Source organism: Ammospiza nelsoni, chromosome 6, assembly GCF_027579445.1.
Source record: "Ammospiza nelsoni isolate bAmmNel1 chromosome 6, bAmmNel1.pri, whole genome shotgun sequence".
Lineage (NCBI taxonomy): Eukaryota > Metazoa > Chordata > Aves > Passeriformes > Passerellidae > Ammospiza > Ammospiza nelsoni.
In genome coordinates, this window is record NC_080638.1 from 58,709,258 (window position 1) to 58,725,667 (window position 16,410).

The following is a 16,410-nucleotide window of genomic DNA, read 5'->3' on the forward strand; positions in this document are numbered from 1 at the left end:
CCACACAAGAGCAGCTGAGGTCACTTGGTCTGCTCAGCTTGGGGAGAGTTTATCACAGTGTACAACTTCCCCTTGAGGGAAGAGAGGGGCAGGCACTGATTCCTTCTTCAGTGACCAGTGACAGGACCTGAGGGAATGACCTGAGGTTGTGTCAGGGGAGGTTCAGGTTGGATATCAGGGAAAGGTGCTTCCTCCAAAGGGTGCTCAGGTACTGAACAGGCTCCCCAGGGCTCTGGTCACCAAGGCTGACAGAGTTCAGCATCTGGTCAAGGCTTTCAGGCACAGGGTGTGACTCTGGGATGGCACAGGCTGGGCCAGGAGTTGGACTTCAATGATTGTTGTAGGTCCCATTCATCTCAGGATCTTCTACAATTCTAAATCCTAAGTTCTAGGAGAATGACAGAGCTTAGCACATTTTAAATTCCTTGCAGCTGATAAATTCCAGGAGTTCCATTTCCAAACGTTGGGCTGCACATGGAGGGGGGAAATATTCCATTATCTGGCTTAACAATGTGCCCAGATTTGAGGACCAAGATGAAAAAGGGTTGAGGAAGCCACTTAACAAGCTTTGTAAAATCTAAATAGGCAACTCCAGAGGCAGAATGAACTTCAAAATGAAACACTCCAGACAAGAAGGGATAAAATATCAGTGTCATTTGAAGAAACTTGCTATGCAGGGCTCATGTGATGAGAGAATACAAACACTCTGCATAGAGTCCAGTTACATAAGACATTTAAGTACAACAGCAGAATAAACCTTGAAGTATCTTTTAGTCCTTTAGGATCAGGTCTACCTTTAGAATCCTAAAAAGAAAAAAAAAAAAACAAAAACAAAAACAAAAGGAAAGCAGACTGCTTTTAATTTTAGCCTGAAAAAGAAAGGGTTTAGAATGAGTGGAAGTGTCTCTCCAGCTTTGTAATGTGTCTTGATGCAGATGGTGATTAATTAATTTTTCTCCCTGCTCACTATGGTAGGGATGTGCAATTAGTAGCAACACAAATTCACTCAATAAGAGAATTTCACAGTAAACAATCTGGCCTTAAAACAAACAGCAAAATCCCTTTTACTGCAGGATTCTCCAGTTATTCTAGAGGTGATACCTACATTGACACTAAGCTGTACACAAAGATCTCCACTGTCACCCATAGCATTTGGAATTTTTTTCACATTACTGCCATATTGCTATTTCAACTTCAGTTTGAAGGGTGCAAAAACCCTCCAGGTTGAGCACAGCTGCTTACAGGAGCATTCCTGAGCTGGTATTTGAGCTTAATTTGCCCAGTCTTTTACACTTACTTTGATTTAATTAGATCTCGTTGGTTGCTTGAATAATAAGAATAAAAAATATATTCTATACTTTCACTTAAAGAGTTTCCAGGTGTTCAAGAAAAGCCTGGATATTGTACTCAGGGCCATGCTCTTGTTGACAAGGTGGTGATCAGTCAAAAGTTGGACTCAGTGATGCCAGAGGTTTTCTCCAAGATAACTGATTCTGTGATTCTGTAAACTGATGTCACCTCCAGGTGTTTTAGGTGTATTTTGTTTTTCATCACCCACATTATCCTTGCAAACACCAAGCACTGGCTCCAGCCTCCACTAGGAGGATCTTTCACCTTTGCCAAAGAAATGGTGATTACTTTTGGATGGACAGTTGTGCATCTACCTCAGAGAAGCTTCAGCCAAAACATATTTATTCCATTTATTTCTGAAAACAACATCCAGATACACACTGTCATATGGCCTCACTCCTTTCCACCAGCACAGCTGGAAGTTAGGCTGGCATTACAGAGATTAAATTTCCTTGCAGACTTTAACCACTGCAGTAGCTGAGGCCACAACCAGGAGAGAAATTAGATCTCAGAAAGTCTACTACTACTATTACTATTTGGATTTCCAGAATTATTGTTGAAGGGTTTTTTTTAATGACAGCTGCCTGCTTCAATGAAGCATTTTAGGGAGTCCCTCTCCTGTTTTTCAAAGCCTGCAATTGCCCATCAGACTGCAGCAAGGGATTTTTTTCTTTTAAAGATTACACCAGCATTGTGAATCTCTGCTTACAGCTGCCTCTAAAGTCTCAGGATTACTGTTTTGAAACATCACCATGCATATAGTCAGCAGTTCTAAGTTTATTCTTAATCATGACTTCCATTTTCCATCTATGTAATTTTATGAACAAATTACAGAACATTTGTTTTCATTATTACAATATGAAAACAACTTCTAGTTGAATGCACCCATCCTTGTGCCAAGCCAACCTTTGCACGTTTTGTGCACCATTTGCAGAGGAGTGCAGGGAGGACTCATGTCACTGAGGATCAAAAATTGTGACAAATTCCACACTTACTCAGCTCTTGGGATGGCTCAAAGGTATAAGGAGAGGTAAATGAGATGGTCACGTTGTGAAAAAGTGAATACTGCAGGGAACAGTATTAAACATGTTCCTTAGCAAAAAGAGTCTGATTAAGTTTCCTTTTGAGGTCTCTTTTGGTTTTTTTGTACCTGCTCATCAAAAAGTAGAAGAAATGCACAGAGGCAGGGTTTGTGCAGGTGATAGAAAAGCACTGTCAGAAAACCCAAATAAAACCAAACTGTGCCAACTTTACAGAAATGATACCTCCAAAACATTTATAGCCATGAGTCCTTTCAAGACCACATTTGAACCATCCACAGCCTTAGCCCAACCTCAGGCCAAAGAGGAAGAGTGAATGATAAACCAGAAAAAAAAGTAGAAATTAAATGCATGTGTGATGACTTTAACTGTGTTGTTACTGCTATAGGGGTTTATACTCTGTGTAGAAGTATTCTTTTTCTATAATAATTAGATCTGGGCTAATAATGACTTTTGGATTAGACTATCAAGACTTTGGTTACTCAACTGACTGTGTGACTGTTCAGTTTACAGTGCAGTAAGGTTTATTATTATTTGGCTTCATTACAAAGTGTTTCCTCTTCTCTCATTAACAAGGTCAAGTGCAACTCTGGCACTTCATCATCAGCTTCTCCAGTGTCCAACCCCATTTTGGCCCATTCCTCCTTGCCAACCAACACATTTAATATGGAAACCTTCGATAGTAAAACCATTTGTATCTCCATTTAAATGTTTTTTCTTCTAGGTAAGAGCACTTCAATTCCTATGGCCTTTGGCAGTGATACTACCAAACAAATTAATCCAAATTAGGTTCTTTTTGTATTCAAAAACTTTCAAATTTCTAACTGATATTTCCTCTTGAAGAAAAGGACACAACTCCTTTGGCTTTCTTGAAAGAACAGCTGTGATCAACTGGAGAAATTCCAAGGAGAGTAACTCCACATTCCTCTTAAACTGTTGTGGTCAGAGGGGGATATTTAAGGCTACAGCCTTCCAAGGCTGAGTGACACAAACTCTACTGGTTTCAGTGTTCACAGAAAACATTCCAGCTGATGATTCTCAGTCCATTTGCTTCTTCTGCTTCTTGAACTTGCACTGTTACCAAGCAAATATTTCTCCATGCTGTGCCTGTTCTCAGTGCTGAGATCCATGCTTATTTCTGCACCCACTTCTTTCACTCCCCTCCAATTTATAAAGATCATTTTGAATTCCAGTCCTGCCCTTGTACAGCTTAGGGTTATCTGCAGAATTAATGAACATCCTTTACCTCCTTCCATTTTAATACACAGTAACTCCAGATCTGCTGGAGACAGGGCACAACAAAAAGCTTATCAGCAAGTTCATTTCCACACGTGTGGGATCAAACCATGATAAGCAGTGAAGTTCACACACCATAAAATTGAGCAAGTCAAGCATGAAAAATAATTTATTGTACTAATTTCCAACAGGCAATAACCTTATGTTCAGAGATAAGGGATTACAGACATGTCTTACATGGACAAATATTCTCTGAGCCTTCTCTTTCCAGCTCACCCAGGCCACAGCAACTTCAGTCTCCCACAAGAAGTGTTCACCAGGTGGATAAAGGCACCACAAGACAGCTGAAGTATCCCAGTCACTGCCAGCATCCCTTCCAGCATCACCTGTGCTTCTGGTCCCAGACACTTCTGTTATGTTCAAAGGTATCCAAAGCAAGCACTTGGTGTTACCTCTGACATTTTAATTTTGTCATTAAAATTAACATTAATATTTTCCAACTGGATCCTCTAACGTCGTTTTCTCCTCTTGGGGAGAGATACTTCTGAAAGAAAATAAAGAGAAGGGTTTCTCACAAGCTTTTAAATCCATCTTCCCTTAGGGGAGTTGTTCAAGTAGAATGAATTCTATCCAGCACAGGAAATTAATTAGATAAGCTCTTGAGATCCCCTCCCAGTCCCTCTCCCCATGATTTTTAAATATGAAAAAAAATCTTTCTGGGTTCTATAGCACACTGTCATTCAAAGTATCAACTGAAATTCCATTAATATTGTACTTGAAAACTTACTCCATCTTAAAACCTTTCTGCTCCTCACCAACACCTTTCAGATTTTGTTGTGAATTTGACAATGGAATACTCATAAAATATCTGAAGAGACTGCTTATGGGGATTTTTAATGCTTCAGAATTTACTGGAAAATTCTGAGAAATGGGAGAATGTTCCTAATTTAGAAAGAAACTTTTTATCCACAACAAGTGGACAAGTGAAGGGAAAATACACAAAGTACAATATTAAATGCTCCATGGCACCTTCAATCTGACCATTTAAAACTGAATGAATTCCTAATGTCTACAAATAAAAGTGACCAGAGAATGTAATATTGCTTCCATAGTACAGGATGCTCCTTTGCTTCTAAAAACAGCAAATATAAATATACAATGTCACCAAAAATGTATTTTAATACATTTAAATGTATTAAATTGTATTAAATATCCCTTGTATTACATATCCTTCCATTACATACAATTTTGGATAGTAATTTACTACAGGTTTTTTTATACTGAGCCATGTTCTCAAGCAGCTGAGAACAGACCCTTGAAGCCTCTGAGTTGCAGAGCAGCTCAGTATCATCCAACATTGCTCAAAACTTACAGTGGAGCTGCTCTGCAGAAGCATCATTCTGCTTTCTTTTTGCTTCCCAATTAAAATTACATTATTTCCAGTAACCTGAGTGACAGCAAAGCCATTCACTGCCCTGCTGCAGCTCCCAGAGTCCTGCCCTGACAATGTCAGATAACCTCCAGCACAGCAGAGGATGCTATTGCTGTGCTGGAGCTCAATCCATGGAACACTGCCCAGCTCAAAGTAAGGCTGGAGAGGAACCTTCCCTCCCCTCAACAAAGGTGAGGGCAGCAAGGGCTCTTCTCTCCAAAGTTCAGAGTTACCAGAACACTTCTGTAAGTGGGTGACTGACCAAAAAAATCACTTTTCCCTACACACTGGAACTCCTCAAGACAAACTTGTATTACAGAAGAATAAGATTGTTTTAAACTGGACATAGTGTGTTTTAACTTTGAACACACTCTGATGAAATCTATGCAGAAAAAAACTTACTCTGGGAACTTTGCCATGGAGTTTTAAAGTTTCAATTTTCATGCAACAATTTGCAGGCTAAAACCAAAGCTAGCTTTTGCAAGGCAGCAAGACATGATCCAAATATTAAAGGGATATTAAAAACCAAGCCACTGGTTTGCTGGAATTGCAATCATTGTACCTCCTTCCTCTGAGTCCTCTTCTACAATTATTGGCATCCCGATATGCCGAGTTACAGCTTCCTCTGCCACTTGCTTTTCACCTGCACACAGATTTTGAGGAAAAACTGTCAGCTTTTTTTTGCTTCTGCATCATTCATCCAGCAGTTAAAAGATTGTTCACTGCTGCTCTCCTGAGATGCTGTCAAATGCTGCAGACAAACCTGCTTTTCACAGTACCTTCCATATGGCTCACTAAGAAACCTTCAATAACAAGTAATTAACACTATCAATTTAAAGCAAATTAATTACCAACTCAGTTCAATAACTCACAATGCCCTTACTGCTCCAAAACACTTCATCTGCTCTTATAAAGTCAAGCAAAGGCAACACTGCCTAATCCTCATCTCTGAAGAGGGATTCATTTCCTCAGTAACTTTTTTTTCCCTAGCAGAGGCTAAGCAAGTCTGAAAACTGAGTGTGGAACTTTGAAAATAAATTCTCATCTTCAAAATAAAGACAAATGAAAAAGTGAAAAGACAGATGAAAAAGTGAAAAGACAATTGAAAAAGTAAGGGCAATCCAAAAAGTAAGGACAATCCAAAAAGTAAGGACAATTCAAAACCATTTTGCTATTTAGTGTCATTTGAACTGTAAAAATAAGGAGTAAAGAAAAAATTTAGACAGCAGAGCAACTTCTATCAGTTGAAGAGTTGGATATCAGAATTTCCTTAGGAAAAGTACTTTCTCAGTGATCAACAGCAAAATTTAACAATTGAAAAAGTAAAGACAATTGAAAAAGTAAAGACAATTGAAAAAATAAAGACAATTGAAAAAATAAAGACAATTCAAAAAATAAAGACAATTCAAAAAATAAAGACAATTCAAAAAATAAAGACAATTCAAAACCATTTTGCTGTTTAGTTTCATTTAAACTGTAACAAATAAGGAGTAAACAAAAAAGAAGTTGCTCTGCTGTCCAAATATCAGTTAAAAAGTTGGCTATCAGAAAGAGAATTTCCTTAGGAAAGGGAATTTCTTAGTGATAACAGAAAAACTTAACCCAGCTAGCAAAGGAATGGATAAATTTTGCAAGCTCCCCAGGTTCATGGAGGCAATGGAGAAGTACCTCTAACTTCTGAAGAACCTCTCCTGGCTGGCTGTGGTGTCCTGCTGCCTTTTTTACTTCGACCTGGAGATTTCCCACAACTGGGCCCTGATTCAGAGGAGTCCAACTGCACTTGCCGATGTCTCCTGGATCTGGAAACCTGAATGACACAAAAACACTGAATTTCTACAGCCAGGTCTTGCTGTGGGTCACTTGACAAATCAGCAGAGACCAAAGCATCAACTTAATGTCAGGGTGGAAAAGGGATAGAAGGGGAAAGAGGGAGGGAGGACCCTCAGTAGTTGCAGTTCTTCAGTTTTAACAGGACAATGCCCTTCTATGATTTAATGGGTGTATAACCTAAAGTGCAAATAATGAAACATTCATTAATTCCCAATCCATTCTGTTATTACCAACCCATGCCATGCTGCATCCCCCAAGACAAAAGAAACACTTCCAAATCTGCTGCTCTGTAAAGCCTCTTCCCCATCATACTTTGCTTAAGTGCCTAGAAAACATCACTGCACATTCACAAGTCTGGACTGTTATAAAATCCAGAGGTGTGTTTCATTCAATGACACATTTTTCAATATGAGATTTTAATAAATAGAGAAAGGTGAGATGTTTCTCATAGGACTGCTAAGAAAGACAAACCAACAATATTCTTTTAAGGGAGAAGCTACTGAAACAAAGTTTTCAAGAACTTGCAACTGACTTTAAACTCCCAAGTCCCATTTACACAGGCATCTTCCAAGATTCCAATATCTAAGATACAAAGAATCTGAGCAATTAAACTCTCAGGTATTTTTATACATCTTGTTAAAACTCCATCTACTTAAACAGAGAGGAGATATTAAAAGATATCCTGTAAAGGAAAATCCCCCAAGCACAGGCCTTATCTGCATTGTCCAACAAGAATAAGAGCTTTGGGTTTCCCTGCTGTGTTAGGAAAACAAAAACATTCAAAAACTGAATTACAGAGTGCAGTTTTAACTCATTCCTTTTAGACCCAACCTTTACATTAAACTGGTACTTAAAACTTGAAAAATAAAGACATTTCCCATTAGCAATTTTGATACCCACCTCAACAACTGCAGAATAAGACTTGTATTTGATTCTGGCCAGGGCATTTGCTCTTTCAGAACCCTGTAAAGAAACAGGAGTCCAGTCAGAAAACATTCTTATTCTATTCTAGCAGTACTGAAATATTGCATCAGGCAACCACTTGAGCAATAGCTCACTACAGCTGTAACTCCATAATTAGTTCTACAGAATTTCCATGCCACCAAAATGGTACTTCAAGGGAAAAAAATTCGTTAAAAAGAGCATAATCTTGGTTGCCTTCACTGTTACAAAGCCCAGGAGGATTCAAATTTGAAAATTCACATCTTACCTAAATTCAAAGCAGATACCAGCTGAGAAAATACAGCTCATTTCCCTCCTCACCTGAGAGAGACTTTTTATGGTGATCATGTAAGAGCTGTCACAGCAGTGAATGCTCTCAGCTCAACAGAAAACAATGAGAGTTAAAAACAAAACCCATGGAACCAGCACCACCAGCTGCCCTTGGGCTTTATTTTGAGACTATCAAACTTTGATCTGCACTGCTTGGCCTGAGATCTGAAGTCAAAAAATGAACAGATCTGGCCTGTGCAATGCAGCAAAGCTTCCTCACCTCTGATTTTAGCAAAGTCTCCTCTTTCTTTCTGTCTTCTGCTTCAGGAACTACTTCAGCATTTCGGAGTAATTTCTGTGGGGAAAAAAAGTGTTTTTCTTTGAACATCTGTGATATACAAGACAGCTAAAAGCCAAGAACTGTAAAAAACAAGACAAGCATTTACACACATGCTCATTTTCTACATCTCCCTTACACTGTGGCCTTTCTTTGATCCAGAAATGTGTTACAGAGGTATTTAATAAGGTCAGACCATCAGGGGTTCCCTCTCAGCAGTCAGCTGTGGTATCCCAGAGGGAAGACCATCCCCAAGTAATTTCTTCCATACCACATCCCTGCCTCAGGTTTCACACACTGCATGCCTTCAGTGTCACAGTTCCTTCTCTTCCAGTCTGAGATGTAATCACAGCAAGAAATCCAATTCTTCCATGTTCACCCAACCTGCTAAGGCCCCACAGCACAGTGGTTGGTGGTACCTACCATTCTGTTCTGCTGCCATTCCTGATGTTCCAAAGTTATGTCCTTGAGATTAACCACAAAGTCATCTTTTATCAAGCTCAGGGCCTTGTCTGGCTGGGATTTGTCAGCTGAAATGACACACTTCATTTTCTGGTAGTGGTCGTGAATATTCATCAGTTCCTAAAATTAATTTTTAAAAAGTGTCTTTCAGGAAAAAAAAAAAAAAGATTCCAGCAGTAAAGCAATATTGGTCCTCAATGTACAAACCCAGAGTATAGAAACCATTCTAAGGAGACCATTGGCATTGGACCAGGAGGAATGTTAGAAACTGATTGTGGTTAGATTATTTGAGTTTTAGAGCCAAGGAATCCTGCTAACCAGAACTGACCCACCAAATAAGCTAAAGAAGAAAGAGTATCTTATATTATTTAAACCAAGAAGGTGATTCAGGACCACTGTGATTCTGATACTGTGGTTCCTTTTCATCTCTTTGGAGGAAACATTTTACTTCACAGATTTCTGTACCACTGCAGTCAACCTTGCTGATACACATTTGAATGAAAAAACCTGCAAAGAAAGTTCTGCCACTGAGTGATATAAGAACCTTTACCTGGCTCTATATAAGAACTTTTACCTCACTTGAATTACTCAGGTTTTTATAATATATAATAAATGCATCATATAATAAAAATCAAATGCATTTTCATATAATAAAAACCTCAATGTTTGAAAGGAGAAATAAAGGTGGGAGAAGGCTATGAACTTGCAGATAAGTAAATTCATATTATCACAAGTATCAATCCTCCAGCTGCAACCTGCAGATGTATCAAAACAAACATGCTTCCCCACTTTTCCATTTTTCTCTAAGTGACAATTAACCATTTACACCCTTTTACATCTTACTGAGGCACAACCACAAAACATTAGAGCATATTTCAGTATTGAAAAAGGTACCACAATTCTTCCAAACTAAATGCCACAGTTCTGAGTGTCTGGTAATTACCTGAGTCTGCATTCCACAAAAGAACAAGACTGCTGATTAGAGAAATTACAGCTCTTGGACAACAGAAAAATTAAAACAAAAAAACCCCCAATGATTAATCTGTATTTTAAAGTTACTGTACCTCCAATACATCATTAGTGATGAGGCTGTTTACTCTATTACTTGGGTCCTTAAATTCTTCTTTAAAATCATTTTTCTCAATCTTCTTCTTAGTTCTGTAGGTCAGCTAAAACAAGAGGAAACATTTGTAACATAAAAGAAAACTTTAAATGGCATTTCCTCCTGAGAATTCCTACTGCATATCCAACAATCAGGAGATGGGAGATACTGAAAGGCATAAAACCACATAAAACAAACAGCTTTGCTGTCACATGCTCAGAGGCAGCACTTCTCACAAGTTATTGTTTAGTTAAGAATTTAATCCAGCCACTAGACTAATTTCCCCAACTGGTAAGACATTTCAAATCCATCAGGAACATCAGAGACTGAAAAACTAAAAACTATTTTCAGGTGAGAAGCATTCAAACATCCTCTAAGCTCTTCATCACCTACCTTTGTAAAGCCACACATACAGCATTTTAAGTGGCCTCAAGGCTGAGCTGACCATGACTGCTGTTGAACTGTCAGGCACTGAAAGATGAGGGTATTTTGTTTAAAAATGTAAGACATTAATGTAATAACTCACTGGCTTTGGCATTGCTGTGAAGTGGAAGGCTCTGGCAAGTCTCAGTCTCCTGAAGATATAGACTGCATCATAGTGCTGGGCATCAAGCAGATCCAGCTGAAATTTCTGGATTTCAGGCCAATGCTTGAGTGCAATTCTGATCTGCAACAAAACAGTTACATACTGTTAAACCAATACTTCAACCATAAAAATTAACTGAGCTGACTACTGTGATCTACAGTCTGATCTGACTGCAGACAACACCTGCATGTCCAGAGCTGCAGAAAGGATCCCACCATAACATCTGTTATTGCCATCATCATTTTATGCACCTAAGATCATTATTATGCCACTTTCTTTGGCAGTGACATGGAACACAAGTCCTCTCTGACATTTGAAAACATTTATTCTTCACATTCTGAAGTGTGTGAAAAATAGTCTGCACCTGGGACATTCCCCTTCACTTGTGATTAGGAAACAATAATCTCACCAAGTTGTGCTGCCACTGAAATGCTCATAAATGTTTTCTTTCCCTTGTTTCTTCCTTTCTCCACTCTGCCCACTTCCCTTTCTGCTTAACTTTCTGGATAACTCCTGTATCCTGTTATAGCTGTGGCTTTAAAATTGTGCCTAAATTCATCTTCATAAAAAGTCATTGATTCCTCTGAGGTCAAAATATGAGCCATCATGGCATCATTGTAGACTACTTCTAATTCATTTTGTTAAAGAATTTGGACTCAATTTTGCACGTGCACTCAACATACATCACAGAGTTCCTAAGCAAGCCACTTCTCCTTGCACTGAGTTTGTAATTCCTTTAGACATTGGTCTCCTACCCTAAAAGCAGCAAGGAGGGTGTCATTCACCCTCTCAACCCTTTTATGAATTCTTTTTCAGGTTAACAGCAAGTGGAAACAATTCAGTCTCCATTCTGTTGGAATTCTGAAGAGTAACTCAGCCTGTAATGGGGTTCACCCTACAGCTGAAGAACACATTCTCTGTCCCTGCATTTTCCAGTAGCTTCTAATCTGGTTTTAAGTATTTTTGTGTTGAGAAAGCAAGAGGAAATGCCCTAACCATTTATGATAAAGCAGACAGCAGTGTACCACATATCTTATGCCTAGCATCTCCTGAGAATAAAACCTCAGGAACAATTACCTTTTGTTTTGGCTGACAAAGCTGGGCATTATAGAGCCCATACAGAAGGTACAGAGCACCAACTCGGATCTGGAAAGAGTAGGGGGGAAAGAAGTACTGCTGGGCCACATCCAGAGTCTTCTTTGTGATCTTATTCCTCTCCAAAGCTCTTATTCTACCACTAAAGCAAATAAACAAAAAAAAAAGGCAGTATGTTAAAACAAGTAAATATAAAACTGCAGGCTTTAGGAGAATCCATAATGCCGAAACAAGCTTTAGATGTTTTAAAAATAGAGAATCATTGGATGTCCTCAGCTGGAAGGGACCTGCAAGGATCACTGAGTCCAGCTACTGGGCCTGCAGAGGATGACCCCAAGAATCACAAGCTGGCAGAGTTCAAGAAGAGTCCGGACAAGATTCTCAGCACAGGCTGTGACCCTTGGGGTGTCCTGTACAGGGCATGGATCCATGATCCGTGTGGGTTCCTTCCTACTTAGGATATTCTGATTCAAACATGCACGCCCTACGATCACACTTTTAAATCTCCCGAGGATCGCACCAAGCTCCCTGCGGAGCCAGCGCTCAAACCACACACATTCCTAATGCACGAAATACCCCGAATTTAAAACTCTCTTCCATCATCACAGACGGACCGATGCTCCTCTGAACTTTCTTTAGAGCCCAGCCAGGCAACCCTCTCCCTGAGCCAGGCCGGAGGGGGCACACGGCTCACTCACACCTCCTTTAAGGCTGGCCTAGCCCGGGGGGAAACTGAGCACCGGGGCTGCGGGGCTGGCGAGGGGAAGGTGAGGGGAAGGAGAGGGGCAGGGGCGGCTCGGCCTGAGGGGCGGCCGGGAGCCATCTCCACCATTACACCATCCCACCATCCCCCTCTCCCTCACTAGAAGATGGTGTGGAAGCGGCGCTCCCTCCACAGCTCGGCGAAGCGCTCGAAGCGGACGGTGTCTGCCTGCTGGAAGGCGTCGAGCAGCTCCTCGCAGTCCTCCTTCAGCCCCGGCACGCCGTCCATCCCTCCGGCTCCGCGCTCACCCTGCGGCCGCTCCGCGCATGCGCCCCCGCACCACAACAGCCGCACGACGCCTGCGCACGGCCCGTGCCGGGCGGGGCTGGGAGGAGCTGCCCGGGCTGCCCGTGAGGGAGCGGGGCTGTCCCGACCTCGGTACCGGGAGGAGCTGCCCGTGCTACCCGTGAGGGAGCGGGGCTGCCCCGATCCCCTGCACTCCCGCCGCGGTGCGGCCCCGGTGCCGTGAGGAGCTGCCCGTGCGGGAGCGGGGCTGTCCCGACCTCGGTGCCGGGAGGAGCTGCCCGCGCTGCCCGTGAGGGAGCGGGGCTGTCCCGACCCCCTGCGCTCCCACCGCGGTGCGGCCCCGGTGCAGTGAGGAGCTGCCCGTGCTGCCAGTGAGGGAGCAGGGCTGCCCCGACCGCCTGCGCTCCCGCCGCGGTGCGCTCCCGGTGGTGCCGCTCTGTGTGGCGAACCCGTCAGTGACGAGCGCTCGCTCTGCCCGCCCTGAGCGCTGTCCCGCTCCTCCACGCCGTGGAGGGAGAGCCCGGTCCACAGGCAAAATGCTTCTCCGAGCAGCGCATCCCTGGGTGATCCCGGGGCGCAGCCCGCGGGGATGAGCGGGTTCCGGCGGGGTGAGTAGCGGCGAGGTTGGTGCCGCTGTACCACAGCCCACAGATCCCGGGGACGCTCTCGAGGCGCGGGGCTTCACATCCCCGCCCCAGTCCCCACAGGCGCTCGGGGGCCGTGACCCGGCGGGCTCGGGAGCAGCGGTTCCCCCGCGGGAAGGGCGCCCGCGCCGCGCGGCCGTGGGGACGTGACACACCGCCACGCTCCGGTGAAGGGACACTGCCGGCCCCCTGCGCCGGTCCCCGCTGCTCCCCCGGCTGTCCCAAAACCCCGACGGCTGCAGGAGCCCCGTTTCCGCCTGGGCGAGCGCGGCACGCAGGGATAAGCCGGCGGCCGCCCCCCCGAGCGGCGGGATGCCGTGCCCTGCCCTGCCCTGCCGTGTCATATCGTGCCGTGCCGTGCCGCCCGCTCCCCGCATGCACGGCCACACGTAGGCGGCCGGGGCAGCGGGGCGGGCGGGGAGGGGGCCGCGGCTGCCGAGCCGCACGTAGGGTGGGTGGGTGCGGCCTCGCCGGCGGCGCGGAGCGGGCGGCGGGGGCTCCCCTGCCGCACGTACAGTGAGGGGCCAGCGGCCACCGAGGCGGCTGCCGGGACCAGCGCCGGCGTCGGAGAGCCCCGCACCGCGGTGAGTACGGACCCGCGGCACCGGGCACCGCTCGGGGCAGGGCGGGCAGTGTCCTGGGGAAGCCGGTCCTGGTGCCCGGGAGGCTGCGGTGCCCCTCGGGCGGGTCCCCAGAGGGTTTGAGGACGGGGCTCAGGTTTCAAGGCGGTGTTGCGGTGATCGCCGCTGCGGTCGGGGCTTGGCTGCGGATTGTGGGAGCGCGGCTGGACAGCGGCACCTGCGCCGGGAGCGCTCCCGGGCCGGGCGCCTGTGCACCCACGGGATGCGGGGCTCGGCAGGTGCGGGATCCCCCCTGCCAGGGGAAGCCACGCTTCCCCTACAGCGTGTAGGGAAAGTATGGGCTTGGGATAGAGCCTTGCGTGGTGTCTTTGGGGTGTTTAAATCTGCAGGAGTTTTCCCAGCGACCGGGTAAAAAATTCATATTTTGCTTTCTTAAATAATCATGCACTGCAAAATGAGTGTTGAATTCTGCTGGCTACGGTACCGTGATGTTCTCCAGTTCACCAATAGCATCAAGTAATTGATCCAAAAATCGCTTCTTACAGCGAGGCGCATCAAGCTGTCAGCTCCTACAATGTCAGGAGCTACCACAGTGCTCCAGGCATGCAAGCATCTTTCCATGTTTATTGTATTTCCCAAAAGGTTGCTGGAGTGCAACCTTTAGCAGCCTTTATTAGGAGGTGATTTGCCATCGGCTGAACAGCAGTAGCCTTTGAGCACCACTGGTTGCCAATATCATTGACTATAGGAACAGAGATATTTGTAGAGCTGTTGCATATGAACTGTACAGAGTTTAGCAGGAGAGCTGCACCTGCCAGGGTTTGGTTTGCAATTTTTTCCTTTTTCTGAAAAGGCACTTTCATCTATCATTTGGATTCATGTGTTTGGAGAGGTAGGGCAGTGACCCCATTCATCCAGTACGTGACCCTGACTTCAACAGATTGTACTGATTTTGGGACAGAATGCCAACACTGTTAGGAAAACAGATATAATGTTCTCCCCCCTGCAATGGATTTAAGGATTCAAAGCACAAGTAAGTCAAAAGTGACCCATCATGGAGCGAGTTCATTGTTACACACAGCTCAAACCAAGCCCTCTTTACTTACAGGAGTCATCCCTTAATTTAATAGGAGCAGAGGAGCCTGGCTCTGGAGTGGTGCTGAATTTGTGAAGCTCAGAGTGTGTTTCCTGATTTTTGTTTTTCAAACGTGCAGTGAGTGAGGTGATTTCTCAGAGATGATGTTTCAAGGAACGCTATATGGATTGTTTTTTTCCTAAGGCAGATGGGGCTGCATGATGCAAGATGTAGTGAGGATGAGGCTGTTGTACCAATGTGAATGTGCCCTAAATCTTCCCTTGCAGGAAGTTTGGGTACAATGTAAAGAATGAAAATGCAGAAGAATAAAACCAAGTAACAGGGTCTCTTCATACAATTTCTCTGATGTGGCATATAACATTTAATACACTATCAATTTTTTGACTAATTAATAGTCTTCTTCATCACCTGTGTTTTCAGTGTTCCTTCAAATTATTCATTAATACATTTTAGTACAATACCTTCAAACTAAAAGAAAAAATAAATAGATGATGTAAGGAAGAATGTGCTGGTTACTATATCTTCTTCATACTCAACTACTAAACAAAAGGATGAAATCCTATTTGCTCTATTAATTCCTAGTTTATAAGTTGCAATTTAAAAGCTATTTATCCTGCACTGATATAAACAATGGGTTTTCCAGGTGCATGTGGCACAAATTTTTTTTTTAAATACCTTATATGATTGCATTAGAACACATTTTCAAGTTGAAAACATGAAAATAAATCATGAATATATTTTATTAAATAGCTTATTCCACCTTCAGTATGTACAACCTGGCGCATGCCTCCTGCTTTCAGACCTCCCAGCAAGCACAAACATTGCAAAAGCTTTTTAATCTGTGCAGAAGGAAGTGGCATTGATTTAAGGAGACAGCAGGAGTCACAGGTTCTTGAGATATTTGTGTGTACTGACAGCAACTGAAATCACCTGGAGACACGGCCGTGGTTTCAAAGGAGTTTGTTTTGTTACTAAGGGCATTCCTGGTGTGATTAATCAAAGAGGCTCCATAAATGTCCTCTGTCCCTCTGGCTCTGTAGCTGTTGCTCTCTCTTTGGCTTCTTCCAGGAAAAGCTACTCCATCCCCATATCTGACTTGTTAAATTGTATGTTTGACCTCTTGTTCACACGCTGCTTAACTCAGATGGGACAACCACATGTGAATAGGATTCAGCTTATATATAAATATTATCTATTTATATTATATTTAATACAAAATGTATGTTTTTGGGACTGTGACCATGTCTGCTTGATGCCCAAGTTTCTGACAGCAGGTAGTAAAGTCTCAAACCTGCAAGGAGTTTGTTACTCTGCACAGTGGTTTAGTTCACTTTAAAGTCACCTCCACCTTTTACAATAGGGAAAAGGGATGGACAGAAAGATCACAGAAGTCACAAA

The 16,410-nt window shown here is 43.4% G+C and overlaps 1 protein-coding gene across 1 annotated transcript; it reads right to left on the reverse strand.

The window, feature by feature from the left end:
• Positions 1–3,768: 3,768 nt before the first annotated feature.
• SNAPC1 (small nuclear RNA activating complex polypeptide 1) lies at positions 3,769–12,682 on the reverse strand. Its single transcript, XM_059474465.1, has 10 exons — positions 12,546–12,682; positions 11,665–11,824; positions 10,528–10,668; positions 9,964–10,068; positions 8,861–9,019; positions 8,381–8,455; positions 7,789–7,851; positions 6,727–6,865; positions 5,621–5,701; positions 3,769–4,170 (listed from the first exon to the last, which is right to left on the reverse strand). The coding sequence occupies exons 1-10, from the start codon at positions 12,671–12,673 to the stop codon at positions 4,136–4,138; spliced, it is 1,086 nt and encodes a 361-aa protein (XP_059330448.1). The 5' UTR covers positions 12,674–12,682; the 3' UTR covers positions 3,769–4,135.
• Positions 12,683–16,410: the final 3,728 nt, after the last annotated feature.

What these genes read in the sequence shown, in the direction of transcription:
- SNAPC1 (XM_059474465.1), bottom strand. Translation starts at nt 12,673, where the DNA reads ATGGACGGCGTGCCGGGGCTGAAGGAGGACTGCGAGGAGCTGCTCGAC. An exon ending in TTTGTCAGCCAAAACAAAAG is followed by an intron (nt 10,669 to 11,664) that starts GTAATTGTTCCT and finishes GTTTTGTTGCAG; the next exon opens with ATCAGAATTGCACTCAAGCA. An exon ending in AGGTTCTTCAGAAGTTAGAG is followed by an intron (nt 5,702 to 6,726) that starts GTACTTCTCCAT and finishes ATCTGTGTGCAG; the next exon opens with GTGAAAAGCAAGTGGCAGAG.